General features: G+C 46.1%; 1 protein-coding gene across 5 annotated transcripts in view; it reads left to right on the forward strand.

Moving 5' to 3' along the window:
• The window catches only part of ltbp1 (latent transforming growth factor beta binding protein 1), a 383,951-nt gene that overhangs the window by 285,254 nt on the left and 79,284 nt on the right, over positions 1-19,413 (forward strand). For all 5 annotated transcript variants that reach the window (XM_078557330.1, XM_078557333.1, XM_078557331.1 and 2 more), the window contains one exon: positions 12,356-12,481. In XM_078557330.1, the coding sequence (XP_078413456.1) occupies positions 12,356-12,481 (126 nt within the window). The remainder of the gene's footprint in view (positions 1-12,355; positions 12,482-19,413) is intronic.

Here is a 19,413-nt window from a genome sequence, read left to right on the forward strand (position 1 = left end):
AGCAACGCAAAAGCATGAAAGGGCCACCAAATGCTCCACAACATTTCAGCCCTTGGACGCAGACTGTAAAACAATGTGTGTTTTAGGGGGGCAGCAGAACAATTGGCCGACTGGGCAAGTTGTAGAATCCCCTTGCTAAAGGTGGCCATGGCGCAGTCACTGGGGGAGGCGCTCACAGCCCTGTGCAATGCCTTTATTAAGACATGGACCAGTATCCATAGATCTTTGCGTAGCCCCTGTGAATATCTGACTCCTGTCTGGCTGGGGGCAAGTCGCTTGCGCTCTGTGATCAGGGCCTGTATCATAGAGATGCAGCCATGAAACTTTAAAAGCATCTGATCCTTTGTCAGCCTTTGGCGGCTGTCCCCTTCAGGAGCACAGCGTCACTGGTCACAGATGCTGAAGGGATGGAGGGGGGACCAGTCTCACCTTAAAGGTGTTGAGAGCTCACGGAGAGAATGACAGAGCTCTGTGTCGCCTGCCCACAGCATTCTAGCAGAAAAAAGCAGCATCGAGGTGCAGGCATCACTAATGTGTCCAGTGAGTGTGAGGCCGGACCATCACTCTGGCCTGAAGGTTACACGCTTCACAGAGAAGAGGCCCTGGACTGAGACACCTGCCATTATCTTGTGCAGGAACCAAGGTTTCAAATTGAGTGACATGAACACTGCTCACAAGGAGCCATAGGCAAGGAGACATTTTGGGAATTTATTTACAATAATGAACATTGAGTACAAGTGATTAACACCCATGCCCAGGCTGTACAACTCAGCTGTGGCTCAGTTCATAGCACCCTCGCCTTTGAATCAGAAGGTTGTGGGTTCATGTCCCACTCCCAGAAACCAAGAACTGTGAATGTACTCGAAAGAGTTACATGCGATCTGTTGATAACTCGAAAGAGTTACATCTTCTTAACCTTCCTAACCATGACACTATGTCTTGGTGACGTAGACATCTACAGCGGAGGTGGAGGCAGCCTGCTGACTGCTACGCCTTGTCTGTGATGACCTTCATGGGTGTCCTCTGGAGGGATGAGACCTGGAAAGCCTTGGCCTGCTTTCACGTTCCTGCTGTGTGGCAGTGGCACCCTCCTCGGCCTGTGAAGCTAGAGCTACTGGGGTCACAGGAAGAGGAGATTCAGATGAGCCAGACACTCCAGAGTCACCTGGGTGGATGGCCCCAGGGGGTACAGCTTCTGATCCTCCTCCTATGGGTGTCCCAGGGAGCCTGGCTGACTCCTTGAGGAGAAGGGGAAGCTGGACTGTGATCGAGCTGCCCCGCGCCCCTCTCGCATTGACATTGTTGGAGGCCAATTATGGCATCAGCGATGGAGTTCAGCCTGTGCAGCAGTACAGGATCGATGTCCCGGACCAAGGTCTCCATGGCGGCCGCCATCCTGCCAGTGTTGACCTCGGTGCGTTGGCATGCCGGCGCTATCACCTCAGCCTGAAGGCGGACGGACTCCTCCATCGTGCCTTGCAATCTGAGGAGTGCAGCAGACATCCCTTCCTGATGTTCCCGAGCTTGCCTTTGCAGTTCCAGCAACTGAGAAATGACCAAGTCCAGAGGCTCCTCATCTGACTTGGACAGCGGATTTCTGGCCTCCAGCAGTCCTCCGAGTGCTGGAAACCTGGGAAGTCCCTGCCGTTGCCTACTGTGGATCAGACAGTGCGATGTGCTCACCAGATTGTGACCCCGAGACTACTCTAGAGTTAGGTCCCACCGAGGTGTGTGTCTCTGCACTGGTGGAGGGTGTGGGTGAGCGCTGTGATGGGTCCTCAATTAGGGTGTCATCAGATTCTTCTTCCAAGGGGCTTGAGTCGAGGGCCTGGGTCACGGATCTCCTCAGCTGCTTTCCAGATGTGCCTGCGAAAGCAAGGAGAGATGATTAGTGCATGGCAGGGGACTGTGGAACAGGGGAACTGACTTACAGCATGGTTGTCTGATGGATGTTGCACTGCTGGACCCTCACTTGGTTGGGCACCGTCGACCTCACTGTCAGCACAGGGACGGTCCAGATCCTCGCCGGCCAGCTGGATGCCTCTATTCTCAAAACCTGTGAGGACTTTGATATCAGGTCCCTTTTGTTGTCTGCTAGTTTGCCCTGCGTGAATACAGATGGAGAGAGTATAAACAGGACGCCTGGCAGGCCAGATGAGAAGGATGCCTGGCATGTGTGGGTGGTGACTGATGCCATGGACAGGATGAGGACACGATCCGGGATGAGGACAAGATGAGAGTGATGAGAATAGTGACTTCCCTTGGTGGAACAGAGGGGATCATGCATCCTCTTTCAGCACTGGGTGGCTAACCTCTTTTGCAGGGCGTTGGTGCTGCCCACCACTGCCACCGCTTCCCATGCTGGATTGATGACCCTGCTTGATGGTCTTTGCCCAGAGCAGGGGTAGAGGACTTCATGGTGGGCCTCCTCTGTGTCCAATAGGTGCCCGAGGGAGGCGTAGTTAAATTTGGAGGCCAGGATGTTTCCTCCCTTTGGCAGCCATGACTTTGCAGCAGCGTCTGATGCCTTAGAGAGAGCTAGCTCTGTAAATTCGACGCCCGGATTACTGAAGGCCTGAGGTGATGGTCGGGTGGGCGAATCAGAGGCCACTCCACCAGCAATCCAGCGTGTTTCCAGGGAATGCATTAATAATGAGGTGGGACCGGCTGGGAATGGGACGATATGGCGTGAAAAGCAACCGTTGTAGCCAGTGAGTAAAACATCCTTTTTCCCACCTGCACTCGCACTTTGTGCTAATCTGGGACAATTCCACCCTTTGTCGCTCCTCATTGTCCCTGCCAAAATGTATCACTTCATACTTCTCTGCATTAAATTTTACCTGCCACATGTCCACTCATTCCACCAGCCTGTCTATGTCCTCTTGAAGCCTATCATTGCCCTCGTCACAGTTCACAGCACTGCCAAGTTTTATGTTGTCCGCAAATTTTGAAATTGTGCCTTGTACACCAAAGTCTAGGTCATTGAATATTGATCAAGAAAAGCAGTGGTCCCAGCAGTGACCTCTGGGGAACTCCAGTGCATACTTTTCTCCAGTCTGAGAAACAACTGTTCACCCACTACTCTCTGTTTCCTGTCACTCAGCCAACAGCGTATACATGCTGCCTTTTTCCATTTTATCCCATGGGCTTCAAATTTGCTGGCAAGCCTCTGAGGCACCTTATCAAACACTTTCTGGAAGTCCATGTGCACCACATCAACTACATTACCCTCATCAACCCTCAATCAAGTTGGTTAAACATGATTTGCCTTTGACAAACCTCTGCTGGCTTTCCTGAATTGATCCACACTTGTCCAAGTAACTATTAATTTCGTCCCAGATTGTCACATCTAAAAGCTCTCACGCGCTCTCTCTCTATCAATCTCTCTCTCTCTCTCTCTCTCTCTATCTCCCTCTATCAATCTCTCTTTCTCTCTCTATCTCTCTTTATCTCTATCTCTCTGGGGTGGACCTCCATGTCCAAGAAATTCCAATAGCATCTCTTAAAGTGTCTGGCCAGTAGTTGCTGGGTTTATTCTTACACCATTTGTTGAACAAGGGTGTAACATTTGCAATTCTCCAGTCCTCTTTGGCACCTCCTCCTAATACGTCTTCTTTATCAATTTTCAGCCCATCCTATACCTTAATGACCTCCTCTTTCACTATTGACTTTGGCAGCATCTTCTTCCTGGGTGAAGACATCCTGTTGTTTTTGAGGCTAGGCGCACATACTACATACAAAGCAAAATACTGGGGACTCTGGAAATCTGAAATAAAAAGGGTAAATGCTGGGGCGGGGAGAAGGGGTTTCGATTCACAGGCGCTGGCACCAGTACTGGGAAAGTGGGAGCTGCCCTGTTGGAAATGGTTCCACTTAAACTGGACTGGGATCCATGCCCTGGCGAATTATATAACTAGGACTGGGGATTGGGCTTTTAAACTTTTAACAAGCAAAGTGGATAAAATCACAGAAGCTCAGAATTGTTACAGCGCAGAAGGAGGCCGTTCGGCCCTTAGTGTCTGCACCAGCTATCCGAATGAGCAATTTACTTAATGCCATTGTCCCGTCTTCTCCCCATAACCCTGCACATCGTTGCTTTTCAAGTGACTGTCTAACTCCCTTTCGAATGCTCCGATTGAATCTGCCTCCACCGCACTCTCGGGCAGTGCTTTGACCTTAATCAGTCATTGTATGAAAAGGTTTTTTCTCGTATCACTTATGTTTCTTTTGCAAATTAAACCTGTGCCCTCATTCTCAATAAATAATGAAGTATTGTTTCCTCTGGTTGGTGAATTGGTATTGAGGGCTATAGACTGACGATTATCACATGAGAAGAAGAAAGTTAGCAAAACTGTTTTCACACAGTGGGTCATTAGAACATAGAATGTTTTACCACAAGTAGCTATACAACAGGGATTATAACATCGTTCAAAAATAAATTGGATAAGGTAATATATGAGAGTGTACAAATACAGAGCAGGAAATGGGATTAGTTTAGATAGGTCCAGTTGAAGCATTAACTCTAGTTTAGGCATGATGGGCCAAATGGCCTCTTTCTATATGGTAATTTATATGATTTTGTTTCTGCAGCCGTCTGGAGTATTGTGCTGCTCTTTGTTGAATTTTGTAATCTTAGGGGCTTTGGAAAGAAGCAGCATTCATTTGGTGATAAGGCCCGAATTAGTTCAAACTAATGATTAAAAATTTTGGTTCAGTATTCTCAGTACACAGGAAAGATTAGTAATCGAGTTTATGATTCATTTTCTAAGTCAAGTGAACTTTTCTATGTAACACTCCCCAGAATTAGGTTTTCTTAAAGCAGAAAGTGCAAGATTTAATTGAAATTGTTCCCCACTGAATTGTAACAGATTTCGATTTCATCAAGAAGTGTTTGACGAATCTCATTTCGTTTGTTTAAGAGCACGCAGCCTGATAATGTCAGTCAAGTTGAAATGCACAATTTAATCAGTTGTACATGATTTAATCGTGGCAAAAATTACTCATTGCTCTTTCCCTCTTCAAACAGAAGAAAAATTTGCCAACAATCTTCGTGAAGATGCTTCCCCTTTAATCTGGGGCTCCATTTAAAACATCCTCCACCCTTAAACTAACTGCAGGCTAAAATTGTCCAAGAACTAGTTAATGTTAAATAGGCACTCTCACTCTGAGAAGGCTGGGAATTCGGCGGTGAGTAACTCACCTCCTGACTCCACAAAGCCTGTCCACCATCTACAAGGCACAGGTCAGGAGTGTGGTGGAATACTCCCCACTTGCCTGAATGAGTGCAGCTCCAACAACACTCAAGAAGCTCGACATCACCCAGGACAAAGCAGGCTGCTTGTTTGGTTCCACCACCTTAAACGTTCACTCCCTCTACCACCGACGCATAGTGGCAGCAGTGTGTACCATCTACAACATGATCTACAAAAAGTCACCAAAGCTCCTTCAACAGCACTTTCCAAATCTGCAACCTCTACCACCTGGAAGAACAAAGTCAGCGGACGCATGGGAACACCGCCACCTGCAAATCCCTCTTCGAGGCACACACAATCCTGACTTGAACTATATTGCTGTTCTTTCACTGTCGCTGGGTCAAATTCCTGGAACACCCAGCACCATGTACCTACACCGCGTGGACTGTAGCGGTTCAAGAAGGCAGATCACCACCACCTTCTCAAGGGCTCTTAGGGATGGGAAGTAAATGCTGGTCTTGCCAGCGACACTCACACCCTATGAACGGAAAGGAAGAGGGCGTAGGATGGAAATGAAAATGCCACAGTGGTGTGGGGTTGGGGGGAATTGCAGTTGTGAGGTTGTGGTTGAGGCACATGTTTCGCCTCAGAGTTAAATTTCCTTCTTATGCTTTACTGACACCAGAGCACATGATATTGGGTGCTTGAAGCACAAAATTCTCCTTTTCCTGGCGCTAACATTGTTCACCTAAATGAGTGTATAATTCACGCAAAAATCAAGTTTCAAAGCCATTGGATTGTACTGGCCAAAGCTGAGAAGCATGTTGGCTTGTGCTTTGATGCTCATCCAGCAGAAGGAGCCAATTTACTGGTCGATGGAACAAGGTCATTTTGCATCCTGAAATATTATTGTAGAGATTAGCAGTAATGTTGGGCTTGCCTTCTATCACTACACTTGAGAATGCCAAATCAGCACTAAGAATTGCTTCTCCAACCCTACTGGCCTGCCTTGACTACGGAGAAAAACCGAGGAAAAAAAACTCTGTCCCAAGGCTAGCAGAACCCCGCAACTTTAACTTGGTTGTCAGAAGTTTGCTTTTATACCGGTGATTATGGGAGTCTGCGATCCATGAGCCAGTTGCTGGCACTTGTGCTACTAAACCTGGCTGCCTTACCCTTCAGCAGAATCACAGAGCTAAGGGAACAACATTTAGCAATGTAAATATTGGGAGCTGGCTCACGGACAAGGGTCTCCTGGCTCCCAACCTAAACAAACACCAGCATAAAAGTGGCTTAAATTTGGCTTAATTAAGAGTTCCAAATCTATCCTAGTTTAAACTTCAGGTGTGGTTTTCCTGGCCATGCCAATTCAGGTACCCGTCAGTATACATTGGCAGCAGTTTTGTGGCAATGCTCACCACCCTGTCGACTTTGTTCCCTCCCCTTCTCCCTCAAACCCCACCACCTCTCTCCCTTGCAACTGGCTGCTCCTTCCATCCCAGGAGCACTGCACCTCCTTCAGCTGCCATTGCATTAAGATAGCGGATATATCGCAGTGAGACCAGCCAGCTGTACTGTGAAGTTCCACTTTTCTAGATATGGTTAGCTTTTGCATGAGCAAGCCATCTGTTATTAACATCAAATGACTCTGAAGTCATCTGTGCTAAGGTAGGAACAGGAGGAGGCCATTCAGCCCCTTGAGTCTGTTCCACCATTCAATTAGATCATGGCTGATCTGTATCATAATTCCTTCCAACTGCTTGGCTTCACACACTTTTATACCATTGACTAACAAAAAATCTACCTCAGATGTGAAATTATTGATTGAGTGAGCGTCTACTGCATTTTATGGCCAGGAGTTCCAGACTTCTGCCACCTTCTCCCCAAAGAAATATTTCCTAACTTCTCTTGTGAATAGCCCAGCTCTGATTTTAAGGTTATGTCCCCTTGCCCTAGACTCCCCCGACTTTGGAAAAAGTTTCTGCCTGTCAATCTGATCAAAACCCTAAAAAGGTCAATCAAATCACCCCTAAATCTTCCGTATTCCAGGGATTACACGCCTGGTTTAAACTGATTTTTTTTGTCCTTGAACTTTGTCCTGCTAAGGAAGACTTGCTCCCTTTTTTTTTAACAAAACAAGGTTACACGAGCGATCAGCATTTGAGAGAGCCCGGGTGTCACAGAATCACAGAATTGTTATGGCGCAGAAGGAGGCCATTCAGCCCATCATGTCCGCACCAGCTCTCCGAATGAGCAACTCACCTAGTGCAACTCCCCTGCCCTCTCCCCGTAACCCTGCACCTTTTTCCTTTTCAGATAAAAATCTAATCCCCTTTTGAATGCTTTGGTTGAACCTGTCTCCACCACAGCCTCGGGCAGTGCATTCCAGACCTTAAGCAGTCGCTGTGTGAAAGAAATTTTCCTCATGACGCCATTGCTTCTTTTGCCAATTGCCTTAAATCTGTTTTACCTCTTGTTCCCAATCCTTTCACAAGTTGAAACAGTTTTTCCCTATCTGTCCTGTAACCTAATTGAGCCTGCATTAAATATCAGTAGTCAAAGGGGAATAGGTTTGTTTGAATGTTTAAAGTTAATGGAATAGAAAATTGGCCAGGGTATTAAACAGGCAGCTGATTCAATGTTGCCTATGTTGCCCTCATGCCCAAGATGATTTTCACCCTCATTGTATCCGAAATGCCACCTTATGTGAGATCATCAGAGAGTGGGGAACTCTCCATTCATAATCTCACTGAAGCAGAACTTCATGATGTCACAGAAGGAGGCGTCCCCTAGGACACCTCCAATCCCAGACCAACACGACAACAAAGGAGCCAATAGCAACAAGCGAGTGCACAGGTAGAGATCACAGGAGCAGCTCAGAGGATGAAAACCCTGTGCGGCTGCAATTTCCCGGGATGCGCTCCTCACGCGCAAAACTTTCCCCACCCTCCCCCTGGGAGCACCGGATGGCACAATCGCCATTTTTATTTCCTCTTCAGTGGGTCCTGAACAGGGCTACAGATTTGTTCCAGCTGCATCTGAAACATATTAATGATTCCTTAGGAAGTGGTCAAATTGGGCCAATTTGGACTAATGTAGAAAAGATGTGAAGTTGGGCTCAGGATCAAATTTGCTTGTACTCCCATAAGTCTGTGGTGGCCTCTGCACACAGAAAATGTCTGTCAGTCTTTTTTAGCATCTTAGCAAGCCGATTCCCTCTATCCTGAGAGCTGAGATCACTCAGTGAAACCACCGGGAAAAGTCTAGATTCCATTTAGAAAAAAACAGTGGTGAAATGGCTCATTTTGATCACTTTAGCTTGGCTGGAGTAGAGTCACACTGACCTTTTTTTCTGCTAAATCCATCACAGAAGGAATTTCAACCCCATGATGTTTATATGTAGTGCACGGCCATTTGGACATTGGGTCAGTGGGTGTGGGTGGGGGTTCCCTCATTGTTATTTCTCTAACCTGTAACCCAGGGGGATGGCTGGGGGCTTATGGGTTTCTGATCAACCTCGAGTATTCTCCGTGTCCTGTGAATTGTTCTGTCCAAGTAGGCAGAAGTCTTCTTATGTTCTAGAGTTTGGAATATTTTTGCTTTTGTAAGCAGTGGTGAGGTTAAAATGTGTTGGAATTACACACCTACCTGTACATCTTTCCTGTTCCATGTTACTGGCGAGGTATGCAACTCCCCAGTGCCGTTCCCAGGTGCCGTATTAGAATTTGGAAACCTGCTCCGTTAACAACAACAACTTATATTTATATAGCGTCTTTCGCGTAATAAGACATCCCAAAGTGCTTCGCAGGAACATTATAAAACAGAGTATGACACCGAGTCGCAAAAGGAGATATTAGGTCAGATGACCAAAAGCTTGATCAAAGAGGTATGTTTTAAGAAGTGTCTTAAACGAGGAAAGCAAGATAGAGAGGCGGAGAGGCGTAGAAAAGGTATTCCAGAGGTGAAGCCTAGGCAATTGAAGACACAACCACCAATGGTGGACTAATTAAAATTGGAGATGCACAAGAGGTCAGAATTTGAGGAACGCAGATACGTCGGAGAATTGTGAGATTGGAGGACTTTACAGGGATCGGGAGGGACAAGGCTATGGAGGGATTTGAAAATAAGGATGAGAATTTTAAAGTCAAGATGTTGCTTGACCAGGAGCCAAAGGTCAGCGAGCACAGGGGTGATAGGGGAACAGGACTTGCTGTGAGTTAAGACACTGGCGACTGAGTTTTACAGAGGGAGAAATGTAGGAGACCAGCTGGGGTGCGTTGGATTAGTCAAGTAAAGCATATAATAAAAGCATGGATGAGGGTCCCAGCAGCAGATGAGCTGAGACAGGAGTGAAATTGAGGTGGAAAAAGACAACCTTAGAGATGGCACAAATGGGAGATCGGAAACTCGCCTCTGGATCAGATGTGATGATTTGGAGGGCGAAATGTAATGCCTTCCCCAGGCGAGTTTAGAGGTGGTGGGGGGGTGCATTTATTTGGGCAGGACCCTGCTGCCTTCCCACCTCTGCCCCGATTAAGTCCAGGACGGGAAGGCTTGTGTACGGCCTTCCTGCCCCACCACCAATTAATACCCATTTAACGGCCTCATCCCACTACCACTGGTATTCAACATTGCAGCATCAATGCCGAACACCACAAAGTAGAGTGCGTGTTGGAACTCTCGTTCTCATCAGCTGCTGAAATCGATCACCTCGTGAGGGGAAACGAAAAGAAAGACTTGCATTTATATGGCACCTGTCACAACCTCAGGACGCCCCAACATGCTTCCCAGCCAATAATATAGCACTTTTAAAAGTGTAGTCACTTTAGTGTTGTAATGTGGCAGTCAATCTACGACTCAGCAAACTCCTACTCGCAGCAATAAAACAGACGAGCACTTCATCTGTTGGAGGTGTGGGTTGAACAATAAATTTTGGCCAGGACATGAGAGAAAACTCCCTCGCTCTTCTTTGAATAGCGGTCGTGGGACCTTTAGCGACCCCTGAGAGGGCAGATGGGGGGCCTCCAGTTCAACATCTCGTCTGAGTTTCAGCGCCTACAACGGAAGTGGAAGGATCCCTTCAGAAGTGCACAGAAACACCAGCCTAGAGTTTGTGCTCAAGGCTGTGGAGAGAGTGCAAGAGCTGGGGGAGTATTCCAGTCCTGCCCAATATATCTCCCTCAAGCAACATATAAAGATCATTCACTTGTTTTTTTTTCCCCCTTGCCCTTGTTCAACTTTAAGCTCCTGGGATTCGAGCTGCAGGATCTAGTGTTTGTGTTGCCAGGCCCTCAGCCCTCGGGGTCTCTCCTGCTGTCCCATGCAGTTCACACTTGTGATTTCCCACAGCGTGCCCGAGCACTCTCGGCTGCCTTGGACAGCCTGCAGGTTGGGGGGGGTCAGAAGCCAGCAGATGTTTTTGGGTTGCATCTGGAGATCAGTTTGATCCATCTCTGACCCCGTTTACGTCTCCACTTTCAAGTCTCGCTGAGAAGTTGGAGCCACTTCACAGTGAAAAGAGAAGATGATGTGTGAACGCTTCACTGAAAATGATCATTCACATCAGTTCGAATGCCATTGGCAACGTGACACCGTTTCATTTCTGAAATGAGCCGGGTCTTCCTGTGCAACTTCTGTGTTTTATGTTTAAGATTGCACGTTCTCCTATCGTTATATTTTCAAAACAATCTTGTTCATCAGTAGTTCTTATGACTTTCTTTGCCCCCTCTATTTGGTCTCCCGATGCCATGTCATCCTGTCGGTGAGAGGGCAGGCAGGCTATCAGTGCTACTTTGTGACTATATGCAAATGGGTGAGAAAGAGTTCCCTGCAGCGAAAGGACTCTGATTTTCTCCAGTCTCCCTTCTTTCATCGAGATGCATGTCTTGACCCCACGCACCTTTCCCCCGTGGTTGCACAGCCGAGACCAGTGTCTCACCCTGTGGGAAATCACGACGGTGGGCCGGTAGTTTTGAACTCCGATGTGCTGTGAGACCTTGTTCTTCTACAACTGGCCTTTTCTGTAGAATTATTAGTGAAGTGTGTAATTGCAGGCTGTGTTGCATTGAGTACATTCAGACTGACAATGCCCTAAAGTTCAATTTAAACTGAAACAGAGGGTTGGCAGTAAATTGGAACATGGTTATAGTTCAGAGCCAGTGTGGAGCAAATTGGAGATTTTCTTTAGCTTTGTTTTGGGTTGACGTAGCTAACAAATGATGACTATCCTTGAGCGATTGCTGGCAATCTATTGACAGAAGAGCAAAAGCTTCCAAAGAGTGAGCAACGTTTTCCAAGTTTGTGTTGATGAAGCTGACATTCAGCGCATCGATGTTAAATTTTCTTCTTGCCTTTGTTTGTTTATTAACCATCGATGTGAGTGATTGCGGTAAAGATGTTGCCAGACACTTTGCCGGGGACAGCCACTGCAGTGGGGATGATAGCAAGTGGTCTGCCCTTCTCGTGATTGTTTCAGCATATTATTGAACGGTGTGCAGTGGTAGAGTACAAGGGTAGTGTAGAGCACATGGATACACTTTACCCGACCTTTTGCTTTGCTGCCATATGGTACCTCAGAAAGGGAAATCCCAAATTTGCCGTAAAATGGGTTTACTTCTACCTACCTAACTTCCTCTTGACAAAAGATTTCTGTCACACCTCTTGAAGATTTTATTGCTATGCATATTAACGGAGCTGTATTATTTATTCATTTCCCTAATAATCTCTAATCTGTCCCTAATAAAAGGTAACGGGTAAAATTACATTTTCAGGTGTGTTAAATTATTCATTAAATATCAATCAGTCTTTCCCTGTGCCAGCTCAATTGCCTCTGTCTATGGACCCATAGCTGTCCTCATCTGCAATATTTAGTAGACTAGGTGGTTAACAAGTGCACTGTTCCACCAGAGCAATGTTTATAGCAACCTCAGTCCGCCACCTTCATTGTGAATATCAAGATTATATGGAAATATCCACAGTTATTTTAACCTTATGAATTTAATTCCAGTTCAGGTTTGTATTTTGACAGTCAGTCTGACCAACTGGTGGCAGGACTTGGCTCCTTCTGAGTTTAGGCTGAGTGGATTCTGTCTGTCGCTGTAAGATTTATAATCATGTTTTTATTTCATGGGACCAGTCTGACCATTGTAACATCTTATTTGCAGATGTCGATGAATGCACAAACGACACAGTATGTGGCAGTCATGGTTTCTGTGAAAACACAGCTGGGTCCTTCCAATGTCTCTGTGACCAGGGCTTTCAGGATCTACTGGAGGGGCAAGGGTGTACGGGTGAGTTTCTGTTTTTTTCCAAGTAACTCCTCAAAGGCTGAACCACAGCTCTTGTTCAAACAACCTGCAGGAGGAGCGAAGCACATTCCAGGAATAACACTGAGGTCTAATAGCTAACGAATGGATGGATAGAGTGGTTGAGTGTGCTCACAAGACTGGAGCACAGAGAACACAGCGCAGTTTGAGAGAAGGCACCAAGTTGTACTTCACTCACAGGCATTTTAACCCGTAGCGCTCCTGTGAGATGGCAGAGAGATTGGCCGTGCAATGCTCTGCAGTTAACACTGCAAATCCTGGAAACTGAAGTTAACTTTCACCAATGTAAATACTAAGTATCTTAAAATATTTAAGAAAACAAAACACTTTGTGCATAAACCATGAATTATGCAAACCATAAATAGCTGAGGACAGGATCGAGCAGTTGGTAGGGAAACACTGAACCCATGGCCGCGATTTTATGTTTGCAAATCGGGACCGCGCGTGCGTGAAACCCAGTGTTCTGACATCGGGTCGTGACCCCCGCTGTCAACACGCCAGATTCCCATTCTCAGCCCTACTGAGCTTTGGCGCTGCTGGGACTGCGAGAGATGCCGGCAAACAGATTGGCTGGCAGCTGTTGAGGGTGGCACTTCCTCCCTCATGCTGAGGGGTGGAAGTCCGCCCTTCGGTTTGTCTAGGCCGCCTGCAGGGTGTCATTGCTGAGGGGTCGGCCTTTTGCTTAGGTTGGTTGGTTTGTGACCAAATTTTGTAATGGGAAGGGGGGGGGGATGGCAGTTGGGGCTAACAACACACTCCTCCCCCCCCCCCCACCCCCCCATAAAACTCTAAAACTCACCCTTGTATTCATGAGTTCGATAATAACTGCTGCAAGCAAATAAACCCATTCACAATCTACAGGCCTCTGCTTTTACATAAAATGTAAACAGACCACATGGCCCAACAGATTCATGCCAGTGACACAAGCCTCCTCCCACCCCACTTCACCCAACACTGTAGTGTATCCTCCTGTTTATCGAGCTTCACTTCAAATGTATTTGCTCTATATAGGCGGGGTAATCCTCTTGAGTGAAGTCCTGTCACAACTTTGCCAGATCCGGACTTCTGCCTGCCTCCTGCTCTGATGTCGATCTTGCCCCATTTCACTGGGGTCATCTTTATTTTGTGGGGAGTGGGGTGGGGTGGGTGGGGGCAGATTCTTACTGTCCTTTGTTGTCCGCAGCAGCGGGGCACGGCTGGCTTCTTCCAGGGCGGCTGAAAAGACTTTTTTAAATCCAGACTTCCTGGGCAGAGGAAGTGCAATGGGCTCCCTTCCACCTGCCATAACTAGTGCTAGATTCCAGCAATTCACATCTAGAATTACTATGGCATTTGAAAGGGAAATTTGACATTTTCCCCATTTGATTTTGCGTGTTCTGTTTTTAGACAGATCCATTCCATGCTGGGGCTACTAATTTACAAAAGAAAAACTTTGACCCTAACTGGTATAACTTCATCCTCAGTGGGAAAGACTCACAGGTGATAAATATCACAAGCAAAGTTATAAAACCATTGTTAGCAGAATAGCGTCTGTGTCCCACAGTTCTCAGTTGAGCACTCTTGTTTATGAAATATCAAATAAAGCTTAACTCCTTTATGTGCATGGTATAACCCGATACATTTTTGTCATCACATATAATCATTGAAAGCTACTATAACACACAGCTGTTGAGCGCATCTACTGCATAAGGCTTATTGAGACATTGGTCTTGTAAAGGGACTCTTTCAGTAACCTTTGCCATGCTGTTAACTGCCAGCACTACTTTCTTGTATTTATAACTGAGATAACAAGATCATGATTCTCAGGAGGACACTTAAATATAAGACAGTCGCTAATAAACCCAATGGAACATTCAGAAGAAACTTCTTTACCCAGAGAATGGTTAGAAAGTGGATCTTGCTATACCACAAGGAGTAGTTGAAGCAAATAGCATTGATGTCTTTATGGGAATCTAGATAAATACACGAGGGAGGAAGGAATAGATGGAAATGCTGAGAGGCTGAGATGAATTAGGGTGAGTGGAGGTTCATGTGAACATCAACTTTGGAACAAACCAGTCAGGCCAAACTGCTTGTTTCCTTGCTGCAAGTTCTATGTAATTCTGTGCATCACGAATGTAGATATATACATTCTTAAATCCCCTTAATAATACTTACATTTGTTTTCCTTAAACCCTCAACCTCTACCCAAGGTGGTGACCTAATGATATGGTCCTAGGTTCTTGCTAATGCTGCCTACTAGAAGGTGTCCACATATTGCTCTATGGGCCCCTGATAACATATCCTTGCATTTTTCTCATCTCCCTGAGCGCAAGCCTGACCAAGGCCAGAAACGCTGAAAGCCAGGTGGAGAAGGATAGAACTGGAGCCAATCTTTACACAACTTTATAGGCTTTTATTTAGACACAAATTGCAAACATGCTCCTCCTAACCCGACACCCACACTCAGCCTGTTTCTGTTAAGAGGAGCGCAAGTGAATCCCCAATTAACGCCCACCGCCTGTATGCAATTAAACACAATTAATATAAATTAACGTGAACAATCACAAAACACCAGTTCTATGATCTGATGTAACATTTCAAACCGAATTGTTTTTCCCCGACTTTGGCAATCCCGCCCCCTTCAACATCCTCCGAAGCTCTTTACTCCGTCCGGTGGTCCAGTTCCATGGGTTCTGACTGTCTTGCAGGTTTCTGGCCCAACTGTACCATTCTTTGTACCTGAGCCTGTGCAATGATTTGCATGACCCGATTGTGACGGCTATCATGGCAGAACCTGACCCTGCCCACTCCAAAAGTACACCAGCCCAACGGGCAGCACTGGATAATGGTCGGAGCGACTGGCCGCACTGACCGGCCTCCCCTTCTCAATCCTTCCCCCCCCCCCCGCCCCAGGGAATTGAGAGCCATCTATAGCTTCCCCTCCCACCCAACCTGCTGCCATCCAGGCTTGAGATCAAACCATCCTTTCCAGGAGGTTTGTTGTTGGAAAAATGTGAAAAGGAGGGGGGTGGGGGGGGTGGGGGGGAGATTTTTAAGAGTGATATTGGACTTGGCGAGGGAGATTGGAAACACTTGCTGGAAGCGCAGCAATCTTATAAGCCATCTTAAAACCACAGTAATTGAATACTTTAAGAAAGAAAAGGAACCTGCTTATTAAACATAAAGTGGGCGATAATTTGTATTTCACTGCAGCTGCAGTCATAGCTCGTCAAGTGGAATTTATTTCCTGACGTTTATAAAACAGAATTAATCAAATGTGAAAGCCGAGTTTATTTGTAAAAAAAACAAAAGAAGTGAAAATGTAAATCTATAAGGATGAAATTCAAGTCTGGAATGAAGTTCTGTTGAGAACCGGGTGACCACAAAATATCTGCAGCCGGAAATACTGTCTGGCGCTTGATACGCACACTCTGCTTGGAGTTTGATAAAATACCTCCTTAAGCAAAAAGCTCTGTAGACATTTGGCCTGTTTTGCAGACTAGTTTTTAAAAAAAAAAATTTGCTTTCACTGGCTCAGTGTTCTTCGTTCTGTCAAGCTGTGTATATCTCGAGTGAGAAATCCCAGTGCTCCAATTTCATTCTGAAACACGGTCTAACAGGGCTGTCCATCATTTCCTTGTCTGTGTGTCAGTGCACAAACCGCAATGCCTCGTACCCTCGAGTCAGGATGACAGTTCGGCACACATTATGTCATCAAACATATTTAGAGGATGGTGGAGGGGGGGTGGTGGGGGGTGGGGGGATGTTCCTCCTTGGAAGCTCATGGGTCGATGCCCAGCATAGCACAGCAGGCACGGAGAGAGGACCTCTTTATGAGTAAACAAGGTGATTTGAGGCCAGCCATGCCTCGCAAGATTGTTTTTTTTTAAAAAAAGAGCACCTGCTAGAAAATTGCAAACCGACTGCGAGGTTCACAGAAAGGATGGAAATCTTTCGCAGCTGCTGTATTTGTTGCAAAGCTCTGTGTAAAACATCTCGGTTTCTGGGTGGAAAACACTTAAGCAGGGAAACAAGGGTAACACAGTAATGCTGCTCATAGCTCAAGGGACGTTTATTTCTCACGAGAAACGGGGAGCTAGGTGTGCAGCAAAGCTTTATGCTTTGTGCAATAATGCGTTGTAACTGTTTAATTGCCTTAAGTTAGTCCTAATTTTGCATTAGGTGCTCCCTCTTAATGCCAAAGTAGCTGCTGCTTCCATCCCTTCGCTATTGTCCCCTTGTTCCTTTATTGGTGACATTAGTTTGTTGCCTACTCATACGTTCATTAACCTTTTGGAAGGTCATCGGAGGCGCCACCCCCGCCCACCACTCCGCCAAATAAAGTGCGATGCACGATAGCAAACAACCTAAAGTAGAACCAAACCGTATCAGCCCCCGTGTCGCATGGAGCTTGTCCACTTTGGAAGCCGTGTAATATAACCTGCCGAGGATTTCTCAGCCTTCAGTGATGTGCTCAGAATAGCTTATTTATTGCGCGGTTAGTAAACCCAGAATAGATGAGCTTAATGCAGTAATTATAAAACCTCGAGATCTCCTGCTGATAGTTGCTGGTTTTACAAATATGTGGCCTCTTGGGCAATATGAATCTTTAAAAAAAGCAAGTGTACGCTGGAATGGAATTCATTGGAATTAACAGCAGTGTGCCCTTTTCAGCTCAGCAGTTTCTATCATTGGGCCTTCCTCCCCATTTCTGCAATTAGTTTTCTCTTATTTTCCCTCCCACCACATTATGGACTGGAACTTGACACGACTATAGGGACAGGGAAGCAGCCTTTTCCTGGGTGTCCGCTAGCACTACCAGGAAGTGTGCAAAAACAGCAAGGGTTTATTTTTCCACAGTCTTTCCATCCCTCATTGCCTCTCCCACCCTGGTACACTCCCCTCAGATGGCCTGACTAAGTTGACTTATGCACATGGGAAATCGTGGGTGTGTAAAATGATAAAGCTATATCCCAGTAGAGTGTACGCATACAGCATCGCTTTGTAACTTGATAATGTTGCTAGAGATGGGCAAATTGCTGCATCTGTGCACTGGGCTAATGCAAAGCTTATTGGGGATATAACAGGCCCCCCCATTATCATACGTAGTTCCTCTTTAGCATCCGCATCATCCACACAAAGGAACATGACAGGCCATTCAGCCTATCTAGTGTGCTCTACCATTCCATTAGATTGTGGCTGATATGTTCCTGAACTCAATTTATCCAGCCTTGTGCCATATCCTTCAATACCCTCACCAAACAAAAATCTCTTGGTCTCAGTCTTGAAAATTGCCATTGGCCTAGCATCCACAACATGTTACAGAACCAAGTTCCTGATTTCCACAACACTTTGGCTTGGATTTTCACTGAGTTGGATTGGCTCTGGAGCCCCTTAAAAATGGCGGACAGGTCCCGATTCCGGGGTTCCTGACCCCATTCCCAGGCTGTGTGATTTTTGGGATTGCCTTTAAAGGATGCGGGCTGCTCCCTGTCAGAAGCCCGCATCCCGTACTCCGGACCTGGCCGGCTCCATCGCAGAGATAGATATCTCCTACTCCTCCACGATTTGAATAGAGCCCAGTGCACAGATGCAGCAATTTGCCCATCTCTGGCAACATTATCAAGTCACAAAGCGATGCTGTATGCGTACACTCTACTGGGATATAGCTTTATCATTTTACACACCCACGGTTTCCCATGTGCATAAGTAAACTTAGTCAGGCCATCTGAGGGGAATGTTCTGGGGTGGGAGAGGCAATGAGGGATGGAAAGACTGTGGAAAAATAAACCCTTACTGTTTTTGCACACTTCCTGGTAGTGCTAGCGGACACCCAGGAAAAGGCTGCTTCCCTGTCCCTATGGTCATGTCAAGTTCCAGTTCATAATGTGGTGGGAGGGAAACTAAGAGAAAACTAATTGCAGAAATGGGAAGGAAGTCCCATTGATAGCAACTGCTGAGCTGAAAAGGGCACACTGCTGTTAATTCCAATGAATTCCATTCCAGCGTACACTTATTTTCTTTAAAAGGTTTTTAAAGAGCTGTGGTTCACAGCCCCTTAGAGGAGTCATGAACCTGGGAGTGCATGAAGGGACCTTTTAAAAGTTAAGTTCAAAAGGTCCATCTCATATCCCTTCTGTCAAGCTCTGCCCTTCTAACCACCCCCTATGTTCCCTCATGCCCCCTCTGCCAGTCTCTGCCCTTTCACCATCCCCATACCCTCTCATGCCCCCTATGCCAGGTTCTGCCTTTACACCTATCCCTTATGTCTCCTCATGACCCTATGCCAGGCTCTGACACTTCTATGCCCATTGACCTACTGTACACTTTCTATAACCAATGAACACCACAGTGTAAAACGGGATGACTAAAAAAAGCTCTGAAAAAATGTAATCCATTATAACTTTATCCTATGTATGGGGAAAAAAAGCCTGGATAAGCTAATAAAAGTGTCAATCATCCAAGCCCTTTGAAGTTTCGAAAACCACAAACCACAAACTATTGAAACCACTTACTTATGTCAACAAACATTATGCAATTGGCTGCAGAGATCAGAGAGCCTGACCTGTCAATCAAAAAAAGTTTTCTCTGGGAAGCAGGTGATCTCATATTGTAATAGATGTCAGGGCTCTCAGCCAAGCATACATCATGAGTCTGCATGGCCAAGCTTGAATTTTAAGCTTATACCGTCTTCTGGAATCCCCCACCAAAGGAAATAGTTCTTTACATCTATCCTTTTGAGTCCCATGATCATTTTAAAAATATTGATTAGGTCACCAAGCAAACTTCTAAAACAAAAACAGAATTACCTGGAAAAACTCAGCAGGTCTGGCAGCATCGGTGGAGAAGAAATCAAATGATTTCTTCTCCACCGATGCTGCCAGACCTGCTGAGTTTTTCCAGGTAATTCTGTT

The sequence above is a fragment of the Cetorhinus maximus genome, chromosome 14 (assembly GCF_964194155.1).
Source record: "Cetorhinus maximus chromosome 14, sCetMax3.hap1.1, whole genome shotgun sequence".
Classification (NCBI taxonomy): Eukaryota; Metazoa; Chordata; class Chondrichthyes; order Lamniformes; family Cetorhinidae; genus Cetorhinus; species Cetorhinus maximus.